The sequence below is a fragment of the Rhincodon typus genome, chromosome 10 (assembly GCF_021869965.1).
Source record: "Rhincodon typus isolate 14 chromosome 10, sRhiTyp1.1, whole genome shotgun sequence".
Classification (NCBI taxonomy): Eukaryota; Metazoa; Chordata; class Chondrichthyes; order Orectolobiformes; family Rhincodontidae; genus Rhincodon; species Rhincodon typus.
In genome coordinates this window covers 17,850,108-17,876,468 of record NC_063341.1, presented here as the reverse complement: position 1 = coordinate 17,876,468, position 26,361 = coordinate 17,850,108, and the positions used below count along the sequence as shown (strand labels likewise).

General features: G+C 39.1%; 2 protein-coding genes across 3 annotated transcripts in view; both read right to left on the bottom strand.

Annotated features, from left to right (window-relative positions):
- crb3a (crumbs homolog 3a) overlaps nucleotides 1-2,559 on the bottom strand; it is a 62,148-nt gene extending 59,589 nt beyond the window's left edge. Inside the window, exons 1-2 of one of the 2 annotated variants that reach the window (XM_048602246.1) lie at nucleotides 2,306-2,559; nucleotides 2,108-2,212 (exon numbers count right to left, since the gene is read on the bottom strand). In XM_048602246.1, coding sequence (XP_048458203.1) covers nucleotides 2,108-2,189 — 82 coding nt within the window. In that variant the 5' untranslated portion in view covers nucleotides 2,190-2,212; nucleotides 2,306-2,559. Of the gene's footprint in view, nucleotides 1-2,107 lie in introns of both variants that reach the window. The other variant, XM_048602245.1, reaches the window with a different exon arrangement.
- Nucleotides 1-26,361, bottom strand: part of crb1 (crumbs cell polarity complex component 1) — a 153,694-nt gene that overhangs the window by 60,763 nt on the left and 66,570 nt on the right. Inside the window, exons 10-11 of the mRNA XM_048602243.1 lie at nucleotides 17,407-17,532; nucleotides 14,928-15,054 (exon numbers count right to left, since the gene is read on the bottom strand). Of these exons, the coding sequence (XP_048458200.1) occupies nucleotides 14,928-15,054; nucleotides 17,407-17,532 (253 nt within the window). The remainder of the gene's footprint in view (nucleotides 1-14,927; nucleotides 15,055-17,406; nucleotides 17,533-26,361) is intronic.

Below are 26,361 nucleotides of genomic sequence, written 5' to 3'. Positions count from 1 at the left end.
GCCCAAAACGTCAGCTTTCCTGCTCCTATGATGCTGCTTGGCCTGCTTTGTTCGTCCAGCTCTACACCTTGTTATCTCAGATTCTCCGGCATCGGCAGTTCCTACTATCTTTGACAGGAGGGAGAATTTTTTTTAATGTGAAAGAAGACATGATGTTCATGGAGATAAAATCTAGATTGGTTTCAGAATAATTTAAACTACTGTGGAATAATCCAAGTGACATATAAAGAAGAATATTAACTCATATCAGAATCCCATTTACCAATGTGAGGGAGTAGATTGTGAATATAATATTCAGACTCGAGAGCTGTTAAAGGTCAAATAAAGTTTTTGATGATTTGAATTCAATCGGAGATCTATATAATGAGAGAAAATATATTTTGAACAAAATTCTGATAGGCTACTCATTCAGAACTAATGGAACCCACAATGGCTGGAAATTAAAACTGGATTTGAGCCTGTTACCACCTCAGCAACAGTGATCACAGCATCGTTGAGTATAAAGTTAGGATTGCAACAGAGAAAGGCAAGAGTATGTCTGAGGGTCTCAAGTTCAAGGATTGTATTTTGAAGGTTGGATACAGAAGTATGACCACATAAATAGAGAAATGCAGAGGATAAATACTTTCAAGATACATGGGTGATTACAAAACAGTCATACCTGGGAAAGTGAAGCAAGGCAACTAGCGGCATAAAGTAGAAAGTGAGGCAGCAAACAAACTTTTTCTTCAGTATAACTCTACAAAATTAAGTAAAGTACAGAGATGGGAAAGGTGGTGATTAAGGCATGATAAATAACTGTAAATCTAATAATGCAGCAGAAAATGGGGAACGATTGGATAATTGGTTTAATTACTGCACTCAGATGGGAGCAAGAAGAAATTCAGTCTCAGGATGACAACGCAGGCAGATCCCATAGGGAACGGTATGGCTATTTTTTGAAAAGATACTAGTGGTATGCAATGGTTCTTTTTATGAGAATTAGCTAGGACCAAATATCTGTTCTGACCACGTTTGCTGTCATATTTCTGTGTTTTTTGATACATTTAATGGTTACATCACATAACTGGAATGCACCACAAAAGGCAAGTTCCAATGATTTGTATTCTATAAGCAATCAATAACTGTAAATCATTGCCCTTCAGATATCTGCATGAAGCCACTAATTTCAGAATTTGAATTGGCTTTATTGATTGTTTCACAAGTGTGTGCAAACAAAACATTGGCACTCAAAATTCAATGAATTCTGGATTAATTAATTCCTTAACTACATTATTTTATTTGCAATAGGCATAAGGTTAGGGTTAGGCTAATCCTATTGCCGACAGATTTGATATAGCATCAATCATCCTAATCAGTTTTAAGACCCAGTGCCATTTTAGTTCTTGTGTGTAAAACAATGGTCTGACAGTCGCGAGACAGTCAGGTTTTTAAGTCCTAGAACCGCAAGAACTAATTTCAACCACATTGAAGAAAGAAAAGTAATGCACAGATCTGACATTTTCAAATGTATCAAAATCACTTTTTTCCCTACAGAAATTGCCAGTTACCATTATCATAGCATTTTACATTTTTTTCTCATTTATCCCAGTTTTATCATAATTTTTATGTTTTCCTCTGAACAGCACTCACATTTATAATATGAAGTCATGACATTTTTGCTTCAGTGATTTACTAAACTTTATGATTTAGTGCAAACTCCTCTTCAGAAAATGACAGTAATTTAATAATACTGAAATAATGAAAGTAACACTGACTTTGCTCTCTTTATTCAAAAACTATGATCACTAAAAACACTTATCTTTCCCTTTATACTTGCTTTTCTTCAATTTTAGTCTCCTTCCAGTCATTGGTCTAACCACACACATCAACAGTAAAAACCATCACCTCAGTCTAAATTGCTAAATGTCAGTCATAAAATCTTGCTTCATTCAAAACTTTGCATTGTTGCTCCAATACGTACTTAGATTTGACAAGACTTAATATTTTCTTAACAAATAAAAAAGCAAAACATTATATCTTGGCCAATTTTATCCAGCACAGCCTGAAAATGTTCAATTCCAACCTCTGCTCCTCTCCAATAGTTTTAAGAAAAAAACATATTTACCTTGTGTGAGCAAAGATCCTCCTTTTAGTAAAAGTATTGTAATCGAGAGCCAGCCTAAGCTGTGGTGCAGTCGTTCTTCCATTCTAACAGTGCATTGCTGTACAACTTGAAATTCAAAACTTAGTAATATTCCTCAAGAGACTGGTCCTGGAAACCAAGCTTTAAGCAAAAACTTCTCTGTACTGCATGAGTAGTTACCTGTACTTTGGGCTGATGCAAAAGACTGTTTCACTCTGAGCGCTCCATGATACTAGGTATCCAGCCAACTAATCCTTGATACTTTTGTTGATACTCAGATTAATAAAATGTGAGATTAATTGTGAACATATCCCTTTTCTTTACAGTTAAACTGTTTTCCTGCTAGTTTCTGTCTGTAGCTTTCAAAAAACTAACAATTCCTAAACGGCACTGTGCAATACCTGGTCAGGTGTCAGGTTACAGCCCCACCTGAACCCTGCAGCTAATACCTTAACCTGTGGTGTAATCTACTCTTAGGACCTCATTGCTGCCTTTGGATTGCCTGAAAAGTAATATTAGCTTTTAAAATTAAAAATATGAAACTGAGGGGTTTTTCCCCTCCAGAATAGCCGTGTTGTTTGTATTAAAAATCCTGTCTGTATATATGTTATGATGACTGTCATAGTGACAAAAACTGGTCTGAGCAAAAGTTCATCATTATTCTTCAATGGATATTTTGAGCCATGGGTTAGATGCCCTAGGATGTCTGAAGCACGTCTCTAATTCCGAAAGACCTGACTAACTATTCAAATTGTAATGGAAAAATGTATCTTAACTTGCTACCTGCAGCTTAAAGGAGAGGCAATGTTTAATGAATAAGATTGATCAAATATTTTTAATATTCCTGCTGTTTCCCCCAATCGTGAAGGGGAGGCAATGGCCTAGTGGTATTATCACTGGACTGTTAATCCAGAAACCCAGATAATGTTCTGGAGACACGGGTTTGAATCCCGCCATGGCAGATGGTGGAATTTGAATTCAATAAATATCTGGAATTAAGAATCTAATGATGACCATGAATCCATTGTCGATTGTCAGGGAAAACCCCAAATGGTTCACTAATGCCCTTTAGGGAAGGAAACTGCCATCCTTATCTGGTCTGGCCTACATGTGATCCAGATCCACAGCAATGTGGTTGACTCTTAACTGCCCCCTGGGTAATTAGGGATGGGCAATAAATGCTGCTTAGCTAGCGATGCCCTTATCTTGTCAATGAATAAAAAGAAATGTCCAGGTATATCAGAGAAACTCAAAATGCTCATAGTTTGTCATTTGTGTGATTGTCACTGTGGTTGATTCACAATGTATGCAAAATTTAGTCTTGGCAGGAATGCTACTTCGATGTGCGAGTCCCTGCTGAGTCAGTATTCATTGCCCATCCCTAGCTGTTCTTGAGAAACTAGTGATAACGCACCTTCTTTAATCTGCTACAGTAAATGGTGCACCCATAATGCTGTTGAGAAGATAGTTCTGGGATTTTGATCCTGTAACAGTGAAGGGATGTTGATATGTTTCCAAGTCAGAGTGTGGTGTGGTTTGGAGAGTAACTTGTAGCTGATGGGAGTTGCCATGCAAGTACTGCCCTTGTCAATCCAGGCGATAGAGGTCAGGGGTTTGGAAAGTTCTCTCAAAGGAACCTTGGTGAGTTGCTGCAATACATCAGGTAGTGTTAGACACTGTTGCTGCTATCTGCTGGCGATGGAGAGAGTGAATGCTGAAGGCGGTTGATAGGCTATCGATCAAATAGACTGCTTTATCTGGTCATTATAGAATCAGAATCCCACGGTATGGAAAGAAGCCATTAGGCTCATGCAGTCCACCCCAACCCTCTGAAGAGCATCCCACCCAGACCTATCCCTAACCCTATCCCCATAACCCGCATTTCCCTTGGCTAATCTACCTGGCACGCACATCCCTGGACACAATGAGCAATTTAGCATGGCTGATCCACCTAACCTGCACATCTTTGGACTATGATGTTATCAAGCTGCTTCTTATGCATTGTTAGAGCTGCACTCAGACAGGTAAATAGAGAGTTTCTGTGGGTTTCACTGGTTGGGCCAACATTTATTGCCTAAGCTTATTTGCCTGGAGTGCAATTAACACCCAACCTGGAGTCACATGTAGATCAGGCTGGGTAACGATGGCAGTTAGCTTCTATAAAGGATATTTGTGAAGCAGATGATACTTTCCTGACAATTGATAGCAGCTTCCAGGTTAATTTCAGATTTCTTTTATTACTTAATTCAAATTCCACCATCTGCCATGGCAGGATTCAAATCTGGGCCCCCAGAACATTATCTAGGTCCCTGGATTAAGAGTCGAGCAATAATACCAATAGCTCTTTATCAGGCCTTTGTTTATCATCATCCCTTCCTCCAAATATCATATTACAATGCTGATTTTGCCTTCTAGATGGCAAGCAGATCTAAGGGAGTAAAGAGGTGAGTAACCTGCCACAGAATGCCCAGCCCCTGACCCTTTCTTGTTACCTCAGTATTTATATGGCTAATTTAGTTCAGTTTCTGGTCAATGGTAATATCCAGGAGAATGATAGTTTACACCAAATCAAATAGAGCCCCAAGGCTGCACATGTTGAAGACCATAATCTGAAGTTTTGGCTAACAGCTGAACAGAAGAGCAAATGTTACTTTGGAAAAAATTTTTTGCTGATCAAAGATTTGAAGTTGGACAAGCAGCCAAAGAGAACAGTCATCATGGGGATGCAAAGGGACAGAGCTAAGGTTAAGCGTGAAGATCACAATGTGCACCAGTCACTATTATTCATTGACAAGTTGGGAATAACACACTCTTTGACTGAAGTATATAGAACATACTACAATGAATTGAATTACACAACACAGTAGGGAGCTCTTCAGTCTAACATGCTTGTGTCAGCTGTTTATAAAAAAAAAACAATCCATTAATCTCACGCTCTTGTTTAAATACACCCTCGATGGGTTAGAATGTGAAATTATTTCATAAAAAGTATTTCAAATCAAATTTCAAATGAAAATTTCTGGCTGCTTCGAAGGAATATGTCCCAAAATTGTTGGGGGATGAAGAAAATCATATGAAGTGTTTTGAAATCAGCCTGATAACAAGCTTGTGTGGCTTGGTTGCTAAAAAAGAAAGGTGGGCCCAAATTGTTTCACTGGGAAGGAAGTGTGAGATATTCACATCGTAAGCAATGACCAGGGCAAATGTACTGACAACAGATGGACTGTTAGTTTACAGCTCCCAGGGAGGTGTTAGAAATGTCAGATTTTGTAAATGACATACTTTAAATTGTCTATGTAATTCCTAAACAAAATGGAGCTGATAGTTTTGAGGATAGCTAACCAGTATGTCTACCTGGATAGAAGGTCCCTGTGATTCAATTTGAGATGGGCTTTGAGAGAAAAGTGTCATTGTAGGAATAGTTTGCAGTTTCTTTCCAAAAAAATCAAGAAGAAATAGAGAGAGAGAGAGAGTGCAAGAGGGTAAGAAAGAATGCGAGAGAGACAGAGAGAGAGAAACGATAGAGACAGCAAGTCTTAATTGTTCAGCATGTAGCATGCAGATAGCAGCTCACATTTGGATCGAAGAAATCAAGTTTGAGAGGGTATAAATTAATTTGGGAAGATTTGGTTAGCTATGGTGACAGGGAGACATCTCTAATTCATACCTCTCAATTCAGAGAGTGGAAGTATCTGGCTGGAAAATGAGAAAAGAGAAAAGGAGTCTTTGGATTTGCTCCTGGATATCCACCTGACTTGCTTCCATCAAGAAATGGCTGAAGGGACTTAAAACCATAAAAGGCTAAGGGGCCTGACAACATTCTGGCAACAGAACTGAATAATTCTGCTCCAGAACTTGCCGTACCCTAGCCAGGCTGTTCTAGTACAGTTCCAATAGTGGCTTCTACCCAAGAATGTGGAATATTGCCCCGATTGGCTAGAGTACAGCAAGTTCTGAAGCAAAAGTTTTTAGTTCTGTTACTAGAATGTTGGATTGCACGTGAGACGACTGATGGAGATGCCTGACACCCAACCTTGTGTGTGACCTTGCAATGCTAACTCACACTCATAGGGGCATGAACCATTGAGTAGCCAATGGTTCATACCCTGGTGAAAATATTCATTCGCTTGCGGCACTGGAACCACATACTGATGTTGCTGCATCACTGAGACATAGTACCTTTTAAATACAGCACAGGGGGCCCATAAAATTTGGAGTTCCACTTGCACATGTAACAAACTGAGAAGAATGTAGTCATGAGAAAAGACCTGACCCACTCCCAAGTGGATGTATGTCCTAATTTTAGGTCTGACTTCACATCTAGGATCAAAAATACAAGATTCTGCCCCTAGTCTCCGAAATGACCGTCGTGAAAATATTTTGTTGTTTAAAAATTAAAACATCTGCTTGACTAATGTCCTTTAAGGGAAGGCAATCTGCTGCCCTCAACTGGTCTAGCCTACATGTGACTCCAGATCCAGAACATTTTGGTTAACTCTAAACTGCCCTCTTAAATGGCCAAGCAAGCCACTCAGTTCAAGGACAACTAGGGCAGGCAAGAAATGCTGACCTTGCCAGTGATGCTGCAATTCTATAAAACAATAAACGTCAAAAAAAGAAAAAAGCTAATGACAATTATATTGAGGTGGGAAGGAAAAACTGACTCAGGTCTTCCAAACCTTTAAGCTTATATTGAATAATCCAATTTAAACTGCAGACTGTAACAACATTTATTTTTCAAAATTTACAGCTATTCCCAGCCTCAAAACATGTTAATATAAAAATTGACTTCTCCTTTGTTAAATTTAGCCTCCTTGCTGATGCATTTGCAACAGATTTCTGGACTAACATAGTGCCAGAGAAAAGTTAAGCTCAGTAGAACTGATCTTGCTCTAATGTGAGAACTTCTAACAATCTTGTTGGTGAATAGTTAATGGAGTTCAGGAAGGAGGGAATTTTGAAAGTGTGAGCAAAAAAATGTACTGATGCTTGACTAATACGACCACAACAAGTACAATATGCATGAACCGCACAATAGAGACAAGTTCAATTTGTTTTGTTGGAAATGTCCTAGCAGGAATGTTGAACTACACTCTTGTACTTTTACTGAAAGCACTTGTGTGGTAAGTAACTCCATAAAAAGCACAAGGGAATCCATGTCTATCTGCTTATATTACTGCTTCTCAAAAGTGTATTACTGCATGTTATTAGCTGAGAGCTATTCAGATTGCTTAATGGTATATGTAAGGTGCCTCTTTTGAAGTGGTTAACCCGTATTACTGTAAAGCTAACCACTAAAGTTATTTTCAACCAGTTACAAGTTTCCACAAGACTCTCTGACATGGTATAGTGGCTGCTCCCACACAACTGCATTCACCTGCATCAAAATTGGCTTGTGGTCACAGACTGTGTGGATGTTGATGAATTGTATTCCTTTGTGTAGCATGCCATGGGTTGCCATTAATGGTCAACAGTCAGTTTACTCAGTACAGTTCTCTAACTTGCGATTACACTGATTGTGGAATGATCAACTGTACGGCCTTTTGTCTTGCTGTTGCTGCTGCTGCGTACTGTTGTTGATGGTAATATTTTCACAAGCTGCCAAAATGAAATCTACGTATGCCCTGGAATGAGCCTATTATTTATTATCGATAGAATGGTGCAGTGGTTGATGCTTCAGTGTAAACCCAGGATATAGAACAATGCACCTACAGCCTCCATGATGAAGCACAATCACGTCATATACTATTCCTTTGTGAGATTGACTTAGTTCTGTTGAATGGTAGGCAGGATGAGCCTGGAACATCACTGAACTCTGGTGGCCTCAAGAACCATTAACATCCCTAGCCATCGTCATCTTCACAATTATATTCCACTGTTTCAGTATCTTTAATCAATATCCAAGAACCTCTGTCAAAGCCATAAGACCATAGAAATAGAGACAGGGGTAGGCCATTCGCTCTTTGAGCCTGCTCTGCCATTCTAGCTGATCCAACATTCTTCATATTCATTTTCCCCATAACCCTCAATTCCCTGACTGATCAAGTATCTATCTGTCTCAGCCTTAAATATACACAAGCACTCTACACCACAGCTATCTGTGGCAAGGAGTTCCAAAGACTCAACTGTCTGTCAGAAGAAATTCCTCCTAATCTCAGTCTTAAATTGGTGCCCCTTTATTCTGAGACTATGCCCTCTAGTCCTAGATTCTTCCATGAAGGGAAACATCCTCTCATCATTTTCCCTGTCAAGCCCCTTAAGGATTCCACATGTTTCAATGAGAACACCTCTGATTCTTAACTACAGTGGGTGGAATCTGTTTAACCTTTGCTCATGAGACAATCCCTCCATAGCAGTCATCATGCTAGTGAAACTTCTTTGATCCATCTCCAATGATATCTTTCATTAAATAAGGGGACCAAAACTTCTCACAATACTTCAGATGTGATCTCATCAACACCTTGTACAGATGCAGTAAAATTTCCTTACTCTTATACTCCAACTCCCTTGAAACGAGGGCCAACATTCCATGCTAGCTTCCTGTGTTTCGTGCAAAGGTACCCCCCAAGTCCCGTTGTGTTATAGCTTTTTGCAGTTTTTCTCCATTTAAATAGCATTCTGTTCTTTTATTTTCCCATTCAAAATGAACAATTTCGCATTAACTTCATTTGCCAATGTTTTGCCCACTTATTTAACTTGTCAATATCTCTCTGTAAACTGTCTATATACCTCTCACAACTTGCCTTTCTATCTATTTTTGAGTCCAAAATAAAACTTTAGCTCTGGATTTCTGAGCATTGGAATCACAGAAAATTAGGGTACAATAGGCCCAATTTCTGTACCAGTGCTGGTTTCCCACAGGAATCACCTGTTTAAGTTGCTTTCTCCCCCATTGTCTTCCTGTACCCTTGGCGATGATAGAAAGCGTAGCGTGAGTTAAAGGTTTGGGAAGAAATTTTGGAAATGTGGACAAAAGTTGTACTGATGCTTCACTAAAAGACCACAATAAATACATTTGCATGGAATAAATATCCTTTTGTTTGTTTTTTCTAAACATATCCACATTTCCATTAAACAAAGCGTAAGGACAGAGAGACAGAGATATAACAATGAAGTTTATTAAGTCTCCATATGACAGTAGTGGGCATATACCCAAAAAGTAGGAATTTGTACACAAAGAGAAAGTAGAACAAAATTGCGTGTTAGAAATTAGAGGAGTTGTTGATCTTATGGAGTTACGTCAAATGATAATGATAATGTGCTATTTACTACTTATCGTTCAGTGGAGCCATAGTTAAAAGAAACATACACAGAGAAATCAAGTAACGAGAAATGAAATGTTATAAATGATTGGTGAAGTTAGTCATGAACAATAAATGGTAACCCATAAGAAATCAAGACAACAGACATTCCTACTTTCTAGTTTCAATGGTTATTTAGGGATTGTATTGTACCAAGTTGTTGAAATACACTTCAGTAAATCTATGTAAAACTATAGGAATAAGTCAAGGCCAATCTGAATGATCTATGTATTCCCATGTCTTTAATTTTATTTCAATCAACCAGTGATCATATTTCCTTTTGTGTGCACTTCATAATTTCCTTGTCTGTGTTTTCTGACCAGGGCAGCTCCATTACATACAAGAACATAGAAACAAGAGGAGATTTACCTTATAACTCCTCCAGTTTGTTCTGCCATTGCATAAAATGTTTTATTTATTTTACGTTTTTACTATTCATCATTAACCAAAAATATAAAACAGGAAAAATATAAAATATGTGTTGCACAGGCATATATAAAATGCATATTTATGAAATAAACAATGATTAGAACATTTTTAAATCTTAGATTTGAATATTTGTAGAGGTAGTGCTTAAAATAGCCACTGTGCTTCAATTTTTTTTTATTATTGTTGGAATCTTGTTCAAAAACAAAGCAGCAATAGGACTAGCATTCAGCACAGTATATAAGAATTGTAAACCACTAACTGAATGGTAAAATGGAAATCAAGACATTTTGGTCAGTTAAATGGATGTTTTAGATATTTGGGTGGCTCATTACAACCACCAAAGGACTGCAAATACTTACTCACATTTGATTATTGCAAGCTGCCAGCAGAGTTTCCAAAGTTCATAGGATGAAGATACTTACAGTGTGCTTAGTTATCAACTATAGTGTTTTTGCAGTTGCTGCTGTGATTATGAGTAAATGTAGTAAATGCACAAACTTGGAACCATATGAAGTGGAATGGGACTCCTCAAGGAGTTAGTTCTTTCCATTTCATCTTGAAGTTATATTAATACTTCCAATTTAAACTGAAGCAACTTCACACTGAGCTAAGTTTGTTCAATGATTACGTACTAAAGTAAAATCTTGTGAATGAGCTTTTAGGATTAAATATGACCGCTTAAAGATTTTTCTGAAAGCATTAAAATGTTCTGTGCTATTTACTATTTATTGTTCAGTGGAGCCATGCTAAAATAAATTATTTCATGCTAGAGAAGTACGTTTTAAGTGAGGTTTACTCCTCGCTCGAAAGGTGAAAATCACTGTGCAAATAGTTGTTTCATACTGCAGCATGTACCTCAAGCCTAATTATCATGTCAAACCACTGACACAGGCACAGTTTTTGATGGTATCAATTTCTGTAATTCACACATATGTGATTGGAAGGTTTCTATCTGCGTTAGCAGAAATCTCAATACATCTGCAAACATTTTTCTTGAAAAGAAAACAATTGCAGAAGCAAGGTTTCCCACGAATGACATTGCAACAGATCTCTTGACTGACATGTTGCTTTACAGCTTAATCAGAACTACTCGTCGCTTGTTGGAAGAAACCTCACTATCATGTCAGATTCATGGTAGGACCTCTGAAGGCAAACTTTGACCTTCCTTTTTTTTTAAATACCCAACTGTGTCAAATGATTCTAGTCAATTTTCTATTGTGACTGGCTATTAATGGTCACATTGACCTTGATTAACCTAAAAGGCAATGGCCTTGAGGTGTTATCGCTGAACTGTTAATCCAGAGACCCAGATAATATCCTGGAGACCCGGGATCCAATCCCGCCATGGCAGATAGTGGAATTTGAATTCAATAAAAAAAAGTCTGGAATTAAGGATCTAATGATGACCATGAATCAATTGTCGATTGTCAGGAAAAAACCTATCTGGTTCACTAATGTCCTTTGGGGAAGGAAACTGCCATCCTTACCTGGTCTGGCCTACACGTGACTCCAGACCCACAGCAATGTGGTTGACTCTGAACTGCCCTCTGGGCAATTAGGGATGGGGAATGAATGCTGCCTAGCCAGCGATGCCCTCACCTGATGAATGAATAAATAAAGTAATTGGTAGGAGTTTGATTTTGAGGTGAATTTAATTTGTGTCAATAGTTTTGAGATAACAAGACTTCATTCTGTAGCACCTAATGTGCAGCAATTTTAGCTCAAATATTATCCCAAGACATACTAGATCTCTTTTCCTTTCCTTGCCAGTCTGTGAATTGAATTAAATTTTTAGGGTTTGAGAGGCAGCATTATTTATGTTAAATGTTATTTTCCTGTTTTCTCCGAGATATTCCCTCTTTGCCAGCTACCACCCGCAGCTAAAAGTAAAGATTATGTCATTATATATCACAGAAGGAAGCCATTCATTCCATTGTGCTTGTGCTGGCTTTTTGAAAGAGCTATACCAGTCTCGCAACCCTGCAAAAGTGAGTGTTCTCCTTTGGACGTCCAGCAAAGCTGCTCTAATATCCCTAATGTCCCATCACTCTGTCCCTAAGTTCAGGTACAAGGTGGCATTAGGAGATCATTTTAAGTTGTTTTAGTACTTGGCAGTACCAAACTGCCTCTGTACTCTGCTTCAGTTTACTTTTTTGATGATAGAAAGGCTGAACAAGCTCAGGGCTATTTTCTCCAGAAAAAAGTGAAGCCATCTTTAAAATCATGCAGGCATTTGCCAGGCTAAAATGTGGGGAAAATGTTTCTGAGTCAAGATTATAAATCTCACAGACAGTATAAGAGAAAATGTTTTAAGAAGAGAGTTGTGAGGATGTGGAGTTTGTGGAGTGATCTACATTCAATAACAGATAAATTTAAGTGAAAGGTGGATATACAAAGGAGGAACGAAGAGGTTGGTCAATCTTCCAGAGGTGAGATGAACCAGTATGGCAGGAGGGTTGTGTGGAACATAAACACTGCCATAGACCAACTGGGACCAATGGCCTAATCTAGGCTGTCATATCTTATGTAATTCAATTTAATAAAAACACCTTTGTATACAAACATCAAATGTTTGGAAATAATGCAGAAGTCACTTAAGCTGGACTTAATATTTCACAAGCTTGCAAAAGCTGGTTAGTTTTGCTTAAATTCTGCACTATTACGTTTTTAAAATCTTTTGGTGATTTTTTTTAAAAAAACTGACTAGAATTTTATGTATCATCCCATAAAAGTGGATTCTATGTACTCAAGATATGTACTAGTATGTACTACTAGTTCGGGAATCTATAGAAATATTCAACTGTGAAATTGTAAATTTGCAATTTTTAAAAGTAAACTGCAGAATATCATTTTTAACATGATCATTTCTCATTTTTCATTATCAATCACTTCAAGCTGAAAGGGAACAGATCAACTTGGTAAGTAAAACCGTTAAATATCAAAATAAAGTGACATAATTGATCATCTTAATGCTGTGCACTCTGGGGCAAACCAAGAATTTAAACTTGCTACAACTGTCTCTTTATTATTTTGTCCACCCTGGAAATTGTAATACAATGTGCATCGCTGTATTAATATCTCCAAACTACAGCAAAATAAGCCAACTTTTAATTATAAAAACAGAAAATGCTGGAAATACTCAGCACATCAGGTAGCATCTATCGAGAGAGAGAAACAGTTATTGAGCTGAATTTGAAGACAAAGTAATGATTAGATTGGCGATTCTGCTGTGGCTATTTTTGAGAGCCCCGCTGCAGTCAGGTTCCACTCAGCCACTGCAACGACAGTCGGTCAGGACAAGGAACCAGAATGGGAGGAACCCATGGAGGAGGGTGGAGTGGGGTCAACTCACCAATGGTCTATCATGCAGCTCCTTACAAGGGATGGAGAAGGGTCTGCGAGGAGGGCAAAGTGCCGATCCTGGCCATTGATGGGGCCTTCTGCAGTCCACATATCATCTGGGCAGGCCTGAGATGAAACCCTTCAATGGCCCTTGACTGGCCACTTCAATGCCTCATTTGGCAAAAGGACAGGCAGATGGACGGAGGGGCGGTGTTGCCTTGTAATTAAGAAGTGAAATTAAATCGATAGCAAGAAGCAATACAGGATTGGAAGGTGTAGAATCTGTGTGGTTAGAGCTGAGCAACCATAAAGGAAAGAAGACTCCAATGGGAGTTTTGTATCGGCCTCCTAGCAGTACTCAGGATGTGGGGAAGAAAATAAATCAGGAGGTAGAAAAGGCACATAAGGAAGTCACTATTACAATAATCATGGAGGATCTTCAGTTTGCAGGTGGACGAGTAAAATCAGGTTGGTGGTGGATCCCAAGAAAAGGATTTCATCGAATATTTAAGAGAAGCTTGTGGTAGAACCCACTCAGGAACAGGCAATTTGGTGATGTGTAATGAAGCAGGCTTGATTAGGGGGCTGAAAGTGAAGGAACCTCAGTGCTCCTTCTGATCAAAGTGTATAACTTCACCCTTTCCCACATTGTACTCCATCTGCCACTTTTTTGTTCACTCTCCTAGCCTGTCCAAGTCCTTTGCAGCCTCCCTACTTCCTCAACAATATCTGTCTCTCCAATCTTCTGGCCTAGGGATGGGAATGCAAACTTCAACCATTCCCAGCCCTGATTTAATTGAAGTTATTCAGGAATTGGTGAGCTGTCTTCCCTGTGCCTTCTTACAGGGTCTGTGTTCCCAGCCACCACTGCAGGCTCCCAGCCCTCTCTAGTTTTGGTGGGAGTGAGAGGGAGATACATTAAATTCTGCCCAATGTTTCAGATCAATGGTCTCTCATCCAAACTGGAAAATGTTGGAAATATAATAATTTATACGCAAGTGAAATGGAGGAGTTTGGGAAAAAGAACACAGGGAAAAGTCTATAATAAGGTGAAAGATAAGAAAGATTAACTGACCAAATACTTGTTGGTTCAAAACCAAAGCGAGTGGCAATGGGACAGGTAAAGGACAAATGATGAACTAATGCCATTTGAAAGCATTACACAAAAAAGGTAAAATAAAAGCTGCAGAGAGAATGTAAATAAAATGGGGGTAGAGGTTACAAAGGATATGGATTTCAAACTGTAACCTAAAACAGTAACTCTTTCTATCGCTGTCTAGATGCTACTTGATCTGCTGAGATGTTTCCAACATTTTCATTTTTTGTATCAGATTTTTATCTTCCACAGTATCTTGCTTCATTCTTATCGTTGCAAGTGTTAAATTCTGCTTTAAAATGTCTGATGCTGAATGTTTACAGAAAATAATTACCTCCAGATAACCTCTGTTATATGCTGTATATTTTGAAAGCCAAAAGTGCTTTGCATTCTCCCAGGGTCAATAAAAACTGAGTCCACATGTTGTTTCCAAACAATGTATAGTATCAAGAGCAATAGTGGCATATCATAATTGCACCATCCTTTGAATAAACTGATACATTACTTTGGTTATTCAAGAGCTTCAACCCCACTCAACTGCTGGTTCATTGTCCATTCGTATTACGAGGTAGGAGAGAAGCTGAAAAAGATGCTGCCAGAGTAATAAAGAGATGAAAAAGGAGAGATCGCTTACATCAAACTCACAGCGGTCACCAGCAAAGCTCATGTCGCAAATGCAATGGAACTTATTGGGCAAGTTCTGGCAGAAGCCTCCATTAAGACAAGGGTCTGATTCACATTCATCAATGTCGACTTCGCATCTGCAGGATGTCCAGATGGAGAGTTCAAAAAAAATATTTATGAAGAAAGGTAAAATGCTGGAAATACGTGACAGGTCAAACCAGGAGAAAGTATTAATGTTTCGGGTAGACGACCTAGCATCAGAACATGAACTCTTGTTCTTCCCTACTTACTGTCTGACCTGATGAGTGCTTCCAGCATTTTATCTCTACAGTTCCAAATAAGCATTTCAAACATTTTGACTTTCAGCTTGTCCTTTGTTCAGACAGTACCCTAAACCAAAACTAATGCAAAATGTGATCTCTAATCGCACTACATTTGGCACCCTAAGCATTCTAATATTTTACTTGACTAAGATCCCTATGAATTAGCATTGAATGCATAACAGCAGGCATTCAGAAAAATATAGTTACTTCTTTACAGAATGGTTTGGTAAAATGGTGCTGAAAGATCTAGCACTAGTTGTATTTGTCGCTATCTTAATAAATCTCTCAAACCATTGTCTTACAGCTATATTGAGGAGTGTTACGAGTTCGAATCTAAGACATTTTTTAGGCTACAGTAGTTTCAATTATTGCTCGATATTATCTGAATCTCTTACACTTTATAGCATGCCAATACTGCCTAACACCTAATTGTAGAACAGCATTAGTATCACCTTGAATGTTCATGTTATTCTAGCCATTAAAATTTCCATAACCTTCTCAAAGGTTGTCTGAGAAAACACTGTTAAGATAAGGCCAGATATGGATCATGAAGCTGCTTTTTATGTATCATGAATGTATAGGTTAAGCTATTATCTGATTTACCTGGACCACCACAATTGGTGTTCAGGCTGTAATACAAGTAATGAACACATTTTGTTTCCTCACAACAGTGAGTCATCCTGCTTGAGCTAAACAAAGTAGCCTGTAATCACCTCTTGCATTTTAACCCTGAGTCTAGTGGAAGCTTATTCCTGCGGCATTGCTTTGAAACCCTGGCTACCATTGAGCGTTCCTGGCTCTGCTTTTGACTCCCGATGTTCACCATCTGAGGGAAGGACTCGAAGACAGAAAATTCCTAACAGAATGGGATGTTTATTGATTATTGAGTGACCAAAAATGTTCTTACTGTTAATGATTCATTGATAAGCAACTTAACACCTAGCCTAGGGTTTCCCAGTTGAGGATCCCAGTTGGGGCTTCCAGCTGATATTTCTAACTGGTGAGCTGTAAACCAGGAATGTCTGCTGTGAAGCTCTCACCAAGTTACAACAACTGTGTTCCACATCCAACAGGCCCCTGCTGTGTGCCTTCCCCACCCCTGACCACTCTCCACCAACCCTGTTCTCAATGAGAGGTTGAAACAATTTTCAAATCTCAATGGGGTCGCAGTGGCAATGTGTTTGGGAAGCACCCACTTAGATTCTAGTTTGTTAACAATATTAATTTCAGCATTTTAAACAAAAACATATATGAATACAACTTGCTTTTAAAGTCTATCATTTAAATGTAACCATCTTCCATACCCTTCCTATCGACAAACGGTCAGAAGTCCTGAAAAATAACATTGATTTCCCAGAATTGTAACTATTCTACAGTGGAACTGGCAACGGTTGCAGATGCTGACGTAAATTCTAACCTGCAGCCTAACAATGCCGAAAAAAACTGCCTTCTCCGGATGCTCAGCATGTAGATATTGAGAAAGTTATTTCCATCATTTTCTTTAGTTAAAGGGGCCATGTGGAAACATTCAAAATGTAAGGTAAAGACAGAAGAAAAAATTTGGATCAAACACATTGTTTTACATCTTTAATTTTAAAAATTTAAGAATTAAGCAAACTATGATTTCCTCTGATAAAATGGCCATTGAAAAATATATTAAATACAGTGAAGTTGTGATTTATGTATCATATGCCTCTTTATTCCTATTTTAATTTTGGATTGAAAAGACTATTATCCCTTATGAAGTTATTTAGAATAAGTGAACAATTTACCCTTTGCTCATGAACACTCAACATATGACACACAATGCAATAATGAAAAATCTGCTGAGAACTTATATACTTTGGTGTCTCTCTAGATGACAGTGATCTCCCTTAAATTGTTCTTTTATCTGATTTTATTTGCATGCCTTTGTACCTAATATTGTCAGTAGTTTGAATGGGTATGCAGATGAACCATGTCCAAGCTCCTTCCTAGACTGAACTCAATTTAGTTGCTTGGAGTTGAATGCAATAAGAGCAGCTTGGAATCTTAATCTCTGAATACTGTTTTTGTCCTTCCCTGATCTGCTGTTCAGAAAGTGATTGAGATCTAAACATCACTTTCCTATTAGTACTGACTGGCACCACAATATTTGTGAGCAGTCTGAACTTGTTTTTTACTTACTTGTTTCCTGTGAATCCTGTTGGGCAGATACACCTTGTAGTCTTCCCATTTGTGCAATTTCCCCCATTATAACATGTCCAATTTTTCTTCTCTTCAGTGCAGAATGTAGCAGATAATCTAGGATATCTATGAGAAAAGACATGAATGAATTAGTTCCATTTTTAATTACTTATTATAATTATATCATCTAAATATATCTGTGCAGTTACATATGTGTGTTATTGCCATTGTTTTTGTTCATAAAAGGTGAGAAATTTTGGTAATGGAGAATTCAATAGACGTATTTCTCTATCTTTGCGGTAGTGGGCAAAACTAAGTGTCCAGTTGCAGGTACAATATACACAGTGGACAATGTCTCATTAGTGACCATGTAATACTTCCATGTGAGGGGGAGACACATCATTTTTGTATTTGATTCATGCCAGTTGCACAATAGATGGCTGTAATTTTTATGATAACCATATCTATTCAGATTTCATGCACGGCAGTTCATCTATTTCTTTTTCCATTTTTCTGATTCAAGTTCAACAAATCACCAACATTGGTGTGAGGGCCTCTACCAGTATAATATGGTCTGTGGGCTTCCCTGTGTGATAGCCCAGCTAACATATACACAAAGACCAGGTTCTTGTTGAGACAGACATCCTGAAGTTTATTAAGCTTGAACTATGTACACAAATATGATATTTCAGACTTACATATAGTCTGGATTCTTTGTTTACTAAAGTTACTGATACATTGTATATATAGCTGACCAACTGACTGACTGCTTAACTACCTAAGAGTAAGATGGGGACCCTTTATACTTGCGCATCAACTGCTGTCTAAAGAATATAGTTTGTCTGAGATCAGTGCAGTAATACATCAATATTAACTTGTTCCCTACTACTGCAATGGTGAATAAATTTGCTCAACTTACAAACTTCCAGTAAATTGTTTCAACTTCAGGCATTGCTGCTGCAATCTCCATTTCTTGTGCTCTGAGAAATTACTTTTCCATTTTGGATTTCTGCCTTCAGTTCACTTTAAAAGTCCTTAAATTCAAAGGACGTATGGCAAAGGAATAGAACATTTTCTATGCTTTGCATATGGTTTCAACATTGACTATTCCCCCAAAAGATTCCTCATGGGTATGTGCCACAATGCCACCCAATACCAAGGTGTACATGCTTTAATAAAAGCATAGCATTATTTTCTTAAGCCAGATTTTGCATCAAAAATATTCAGTTGATTCTACTTTAAGAATTTTTTTCTGCAAGTTATTTTGTAAACTTTATTAAAAGAGTTGATCAGTCACATAGTTTGAGTAAGAATTACTGAAGTTAATTTCCAAATCAGATGCAATTTAAACTGAAGCACCAGAAATAAACCTTAAAAAATTAATTGAAACAGATCAGAACTTAATTATACATTGCAGGGGAGTTTATTACTGGGAGAATCTTTTTGATGATGTCCTTAATAAAGTAAATGGGCAATAGATATGCAGAAAGTTTATGGCACTTATGAGGAGGCTATTCAATGAATGGGCTATTCAACCCATTCCATTGAGCCATACGAAAACAGTGCAATAGAAATATCCAATCAAGTTCCACTTTCCAACTTATGGTCCTACTTCAAAGGTAGTTATCTCAGGATTACTGCCAATGCCACAAGCTCATCAGAGTAGAAACAGCAGGAATATATAGGATGAACACGCGGCTGAAAAGATGATGTGAGAGGGGGAGCGTTTCAGATTAATGGGGCATTAGGACCAGTTCCGGGGGAGGTGGGACCTGTACAAACTGGACTGGTTACACCTGGGCAGGACCGGGACTGATGTCCTTGGGGAGTAACTTGGTAGAGTGGTTGGGGAGGGTTTAAACTAGTGTGGCAGGGGCATGGGAATCAGAGAAGTAAGTCAGTTGATGTAGAAATTGAGGGAGAGGTAGAAATCAAGCAAACATTACTAAGAACAAGAACAGGCAGGGAAGTGTGGCTGAAAAGAGCAGGGGAGGTGGTCCGAAATGCATGCGTTTCAATGTGAGAAGTATAATAGGCAAGATAAATGAACTTAGTTCCAAGTATTAACCGAAGCTCTATGACATTATTGTGGTTACAGAGACTTGGCTGAAAGAAGGACAGGACTGGCTGCTGAATGTTCCAAGTTTTAGATGTTTCAGGTGGGATAGAAAGGGAGGTAAAAGGGGTGGGGGAGTCACATCACTGGTAAAGGAGTATCTCACAGCTGTACTGAGGGAGGATACATCAGAGGACTTGTGCAGCAAGGCAGTATGGGTAGGGCTCAGGAATGGGAAAGGTGAAATCACAATGCTGGGGATATTCAACAGGCCTCCCAACAGCCAGCGGGAGATAGTGGAGAGAATATGTAGACATATTTTGGAAAGATGTAAAAACAGCAGTATATTCCCCTATATTGACTGGGATTCACTATGTGCTAGGGGCTTGGATGGGGCAGAATTTGTAAGGACCATTAAGGATGGATTCTTCACACAACATATAAACAATCCAATCAGGGAAGGGGTTATACTGGACCTGGTTTTGGGAAATAAGCCCGTCCAGTTGAGTGAAGTTTCAGTGCGGGAGCATTTTGTGAGTAGTGACCAAAGAGTTTTAAGATGCTCATGGATAGGGATAACAGCTGTCCTTGCGTGAAAGTGTTAAATTGGGGGAAGGCGAACTACAACAATATTAGGCAGGAACTGGACAATTTTTATTGGAGGCAGCCGTTTGAGGGTAAATCCACATTAGACATCTGGGAGTAGTTCAAACAACAGTTAATAAGAGTCAGGAGCGGCATGTTCCTGCGAGAATGAAGGATAGGTATGGCAAGTTACACGAATCTTGGATGACCAGGTATGTTATGACTTTGGTCAAAAAGAAAAAGGAAGCATATGTAAGGTCTAGGAGGACGCGAACTGATGAAATCCTTGAAGTATATAAGGAAAGAAGGAAAAAACTTAAACAAGGAATTAGAAGGGCTAAAAGGGGTCATGAAAAGTCATTAGCAAATAGGATAAAGGAGAATCCTCAGCCTTTTAAACACATATAAAAAGCCAGAGGGTAGCCAGGGAAAGGGTTAGCCCTCTCAAGGAAAAAGGGGGGAATCTATGAGTGGAGCCAGAAGACGCAGGTGAGGTCCAAAATGAATACTTTGTGTCAGTATTCACCAAAGAGAAGGAATTGGTGGAGGATGATGTCAGAGAAGGGAGTGTCAAGTTTCTAAGCCATGTCGCTATTAAAAAGGAAGAGATGTTGTCTGTCTTAAAAAGTATTAAGGTAGATGAGTTCTCAAGTCCTGATGGGATCTATCCCAGAATATTCAGGAAGATAAGAGAACAAATTGCTGGAACATTGACAGACATCTTGTATCTTCTTTGGCCACACGTGAGGTCCCAGAGGACTGGAGAATAGCCAATGTTGTCCCATTGTTTAAGAAGGGTAGCAGGGATAATCCTGGAAATTACAGACCTGAGAGTCTCATGTCGATGGTAGGGGAATTATTGGAAAAGATTTTCAGGCACAAGATCTATATGCATTTAGAAGCAAGTGGATTTATTAGTAATAGACAGCATGGCTTTGTGCGGGGAAGATCATGCCTCACTAACTTGAGTTTTTTGATGAGGTGAAAATGATTGATGAGTGAAAAGCAGTTTATGTTGTCTACATGGACTTCAGTAAAGCCTTTGACAAGGTCCCTCATGGTACAAAAGGTGACATTACAGGGTATCGGGGTGAGCTGGCAAGATGAATATAGAACTGGCTTAGTCATAGGAGACAGAGGGTAGCAGTGGAAGGATGCTTTTTGGAATAGAGGGTTGTGACTAGCAGTGTTCGATAGGGATCAGTGCTGGGACCTCTGCCGTTTGTGGTCTATATAAATGACTTGGAGGAAAACATAGCTGGTCTAACTAATAAGTTTGCAGACAATACAAAGATTGGTAGAGTTGCAGATAGTGAGGAGGACTGTCAGAGGACAGCAGCAGGATATGGATCAGTTGGAGGCATGGGCAGAAAAATGACAGATGGAATTTAATCTGGACAAATGTAATGTGGTGCATTTTGGAAGGTCAAGTACAGGTGGGAATTATAAAGTGAATGGCACAACCCCTTAAGAGTATTGATGTGCAGAGGGATCTGAGTGTGCAGGCCCACAGATCACTGAAGGGAGCAGCGCAGGTAGATAAGGCAGTCAAAAAGGCTTATGGCATGTTTGCTTTCTTTGGAAGGGGCACTGAGTAGAAGGATAGACAAGTTATGCTGCAACTTTATAGAACTTTAGTTAAGCTACACTTGGAATATTGTGTATAGTTCTGGTCACCACACTACCAGAAGGATGTGGATGCTTTGGAGAGGGTACAGAAAAGGTTTACCAGGATATTGCCTGGAGTGGGGGATTTTAGCTATGAAGAAAGGTTGGATAGACTGGGTTTATTTTCATTGGAACACAGGAGATTGAGGGGCAACCTAATAGAAGTTTATAAGATTGTGAACGGCATGGATAGAGAGGAAATTATGAGGCTTTTTCCCAGGGTCGAGTGGTCAATTACGAGGGGACACAGGTTCAAGGTGCAAGGGAGGAAGTTTAAAAGAGAAGTGAGAGGCATGTTTTTCACACAAAGGGTGGTGAGTGCCTGGAACGCGCTGCCAGACAAGGTGGTGGAAACAGGCATAGTAGCAACATTCAAGAAGCACCTGGACTAATTCATGAATAGGAAGGGAATAGAGGGATTCTGTGAGTGAAGACAGTTTTAGTATGGAAGGGCAAAATGTGTTGGCACAGGCTTGGAGGGCTGAAGGGCCTGTTCCTGTGCTGTATTGTTCTTTATCAAACAGCCCTGTTGGTTACAGCATTTATCTACACACCAAGTACTCATCACATTTCTGCTTTTACCAATCTTGCAGCCACTGAATTTCCCCCACCATCCTCTGGGTGAAAATGTGTCCCCTCAACTCCCTTCTAATCCTTCTGTTAATTATTTAAATCTATTCCTCCTTGTTGTTAACCTCTTTGTTAATAGAAGTAGGCACTTTCTGTCCATTCTATCTGAAATGACTCCATGAAGGTCAGTATTCCATCACCAAATCATCCTTTATTTACATATGCATAGGACATGACACTGACCCAGCTAGATCAGAGCCAGCGCTCAAAGTGAACAGCATCTCCGACACTGCTGTTTATATCTATCTGCCAGGCCTCCCTGATTGGGGCTGTTAACCTGTTCCAATCAGGGAGCTCAAATTCTATGAGGTCCACCCAGCTGACCTCCTTCCAATCACTACGTTATCCTGCTTCATTTTTGATACACCTCAAATAAATATTCATTTAGCTGCCTCTTAATCCAAGGAAAACTAACATATCTAAACTGTGCTCAGAGGCAGAGGCAATCTCCCATTTCTTGCAACATCCTTGTGAATCTTTGGGGTACCCTCTCTAGTATAAGCATATCAATCCTGCAATTGAAACAGAAGAATTAGGAGCAGGCCATTCACTGCTGCCCCTCCCCCACTCCGAACCTGCTCCATCAAGATCACAAAATCTTATTTCATAAATTCCACATTGCAATCTACACTATTTGATTCTCTTGCTAAACAAGAATCTACCTACCTCCACCGTAAAAGACCCTGTCCATTAAATGACTTTGACTCCGCCACCTCCTAAGGCAGAGGATTCCAAAGTTGTCCAATCCACAGAGGCAAAAAATTTCTCCTCACCTCTGATCTAAAAGGGTGACTCCTACATTTAATCCTCGGTAAGGATTCACATACAAGAGAAAATGTTGTGTTCATACGCAGCTTGTCAAGACCATTCAGGATCTTAAACACTTCAATCAAGTCATCCCTTACTCTTCCAAACTCCAATGGGAAAAGAAAATCTCAACCTGTCTGACCTATGACAACCTATTCATTCCAGGTATCATCCAGTAAAGTTCTTCTGAACTGTCTCCAATGTATTTACATCCTTCCTTAAATGAGGAAACCAAAACTCCACTCATTATTCCAAATATTGCCTTGCCAATTCCTTGTATAACTGAAGCACAACATCCTTAATTTTATGTTCCATTCCTCTCATAACAAGGGATAGCATTCCATTCATCTTTCTGATTATTTGTTGTGCCTACATACTAACCTGGCGACTCATACTTAGAAAGCTTGGATCACTCTGCATCTTCAGCATTCATTCTCTGTTTAATTAATACTCTCTTTTTATTCTTCTTGCCAAAGTGAACAACTTAACATTTTTTTTCACATTGTACTCCGTCTGCCAGATTTTGGTCACTCACTCAAACTATTTACTTAAATATCTGCAACCTCTTGATTTCTTTCTCGCAACATACTTTTTTAAGCTATCTTCATATCATCTGAAAATTTATCAACCATGGCTTCACTCCCCTCAGCTAAATCATTTATATAAACTATAAAATGCTGAGGCCCCATCATAGACTGCTAATGAACTCCACTCATCAGATCTTTTCAATCAGAAAAAGACTTATTTTTGCACACTCTTGTTATCTGCCAGAGATCCAAGTTTGTGCAATAATCTTTAATGTGGCACCTTGTCAAATGTCTTCTGGAAGTTGAGAGTACAGTATGTTTACAGTCTTCCCTTGATCCATAGCACATACAAACAAATTCAAAGCTCCCTGAATGACAAAGAAGACAGAAATTAAGTTTAAGAAGGCAAGCTGTGCTGTGACAGGTGTCAGATAGTAAATAGAATTGACAACCAAGCTGAATACAGCATATTCAGAAGTGGAGTTGAGAAAGAAAATAAGAAAAACTTAATAAAAGAGATGAGAAAAAGACTTGCAGCTAACATAAAAGGAAGTTCTAAAGTCATCAATAAGCACATCAGCGGCAAAAGGGTGGTAAAAGGAGTAGAGGTGATTAGGGATCAAAAGAGGGTTTGACACATGGAGGTAAGAGGTATGGCTGAGGTGTTAACTAAAGGTTAACATCAGTCTTCATAAGGCAGATGCTGCTCAGTTCATAGTGATAAAAGCTGAAACTCTGTCATTGGAGGGGTATCAAATTGATAAGGAAGAGATATTGGATAACCTATCCATGCTTAGAGATGATAAAATACTGTAACAGATGAGATGCATTCAATGATATTGAAGTGAGTGAAAGGATTGCAGAGGTACGAGCAATGATTTTTCAATCTTTCTTGAATTCAGAAGGCATGTCAGAGGACTGGAGAATTGAAGATAATGCCTTTGTTCAAAGAAAAAGGTTGTAAAAGATAGGCCAGGCAATTACAGATCACTCAGATTAACTTTGAGGAACAATTATTCCAGATAGTGTTACAGAAAAATGTGTGTTAATTCAGAAGAATCAGTATGGATTTGTTAAGGAAAAGTGTATTTAACGAAGCTCCTGGTGTTTTTTGAAGAAGGATCAGGGATGGTTGAGGAGGACAAGGCTGTTGATGTGGTGTACTTGGACTTCCAAATTGTATTCAATACAGTCCCACAATAGATTTGTGAGCTAACTGATATAGGTCATCGAATACGAGGGAGAGTAGCAACGTGGATACAAAATTAGCCGAGTACAGAGAGTAGAAAAACAACTGAAGAAGAGTCACTAGATCCAAAACGCCAACTCTGCTTTCTCTCCACAGATCTGCCAAACCTGTTGAGTTTGTCCAGCAACTTCTGTTTTTGCTCTGATTTCCAGCTTCACTGTTTGTTTTTTTTTTGTTTAGGTAACAAAGAGTAATAGTTAGTGGGTTTCTTTAGGTTGGGAGAAGAGTGGAGTTCCCATGGTTCAGTATTGGGACCCTTGTTTCTCTATATATATGTTACACACAAAAATGATCTGAATTTTAGTATGCTGGGAACAATTTCAACATTTGCAGATAATGTAAAATGTGGGGAGCTCATAAAGTGTGAGGAGGACAGTGTAAAACATTAAAAGAATACTGACACAGTTAGACTGGCCAGAAAATTGACAGATGAAGTTCACTGTGGACAAATGTGAGGTGATATATTTTAGTACAAATAACATGGAGACAAACTGTAAAATGAAGGGCGTTTTTCTAAAGGGTGTGCGGGAGCAGAGAGACATAATGTACATATGTAAAAGTCATTAAAGATGGAAGGGGATAGATAGAGAGATCCGTTAATAAAGCATCCAATATTCAAAACTTCACAATTAAGGGTGTAGTGTACAAGATCAGGGAAATCATGCTGAACTTATGTAGGACATTCAATGTTGTGTACAGTTCTAGATCCAAGATGGTGGCACCAGTATCGTGGGGAGTGTTAAGTTTTGTGAGCCCATATACTCCTTCTCTCTCTCCCCCCCCCACCACATCCCCCGCCCACCCCACACCCCCAACATTTCCATCTTTTTCTTTCTCTTTCTTTTCTTTCATCTTCTGACTTTGTGGGGAAGCCGAGTGGTGTCAGAGGGTCATCAGCAGCAGCGGTGGTGGGGTCGAGGACACCTGGCTTTGGTAGGCCCTGAGCCTGCACTCAGGAACTCGATGGGCGATCGGCTGCGGTGAAGCTTCATGCTCATAGTGGGGCTGCAGTAGGCCCAGAGCGGGGGCTCAATGGGTGGGGGTGAGGTCCCAGTGTGGTCTGGAAGCGAGACCCAGTGCAGACTGGAGGCAAGGCCTGGTGCAGTCTGCCTAAAGGACTGTAATGCTGAACTTTTTTTATTTCTTTATTTTTCTAATTTATTCACAAGTGCCTGTACCTACGTACCTTTGTACCGAAGATGGCACCGTAAACGGTGCATTTGTAAACTTTTTACTGCATTCATGTGAGTATATGTGACAGTAAACCCAATTCTAATTCCAATTCTATTTTAGGAAGGATATGAATGCATTAGAGAGAGATTGCAGAACTGGTTTACAAGAATGGTTCTGGGTATGAAACACATTAATTATGAAGATGTATTAGAGGAGTTGTGATTGCTTTCTATGGAGAGGCAAAGGTTGAGGGAAGATTT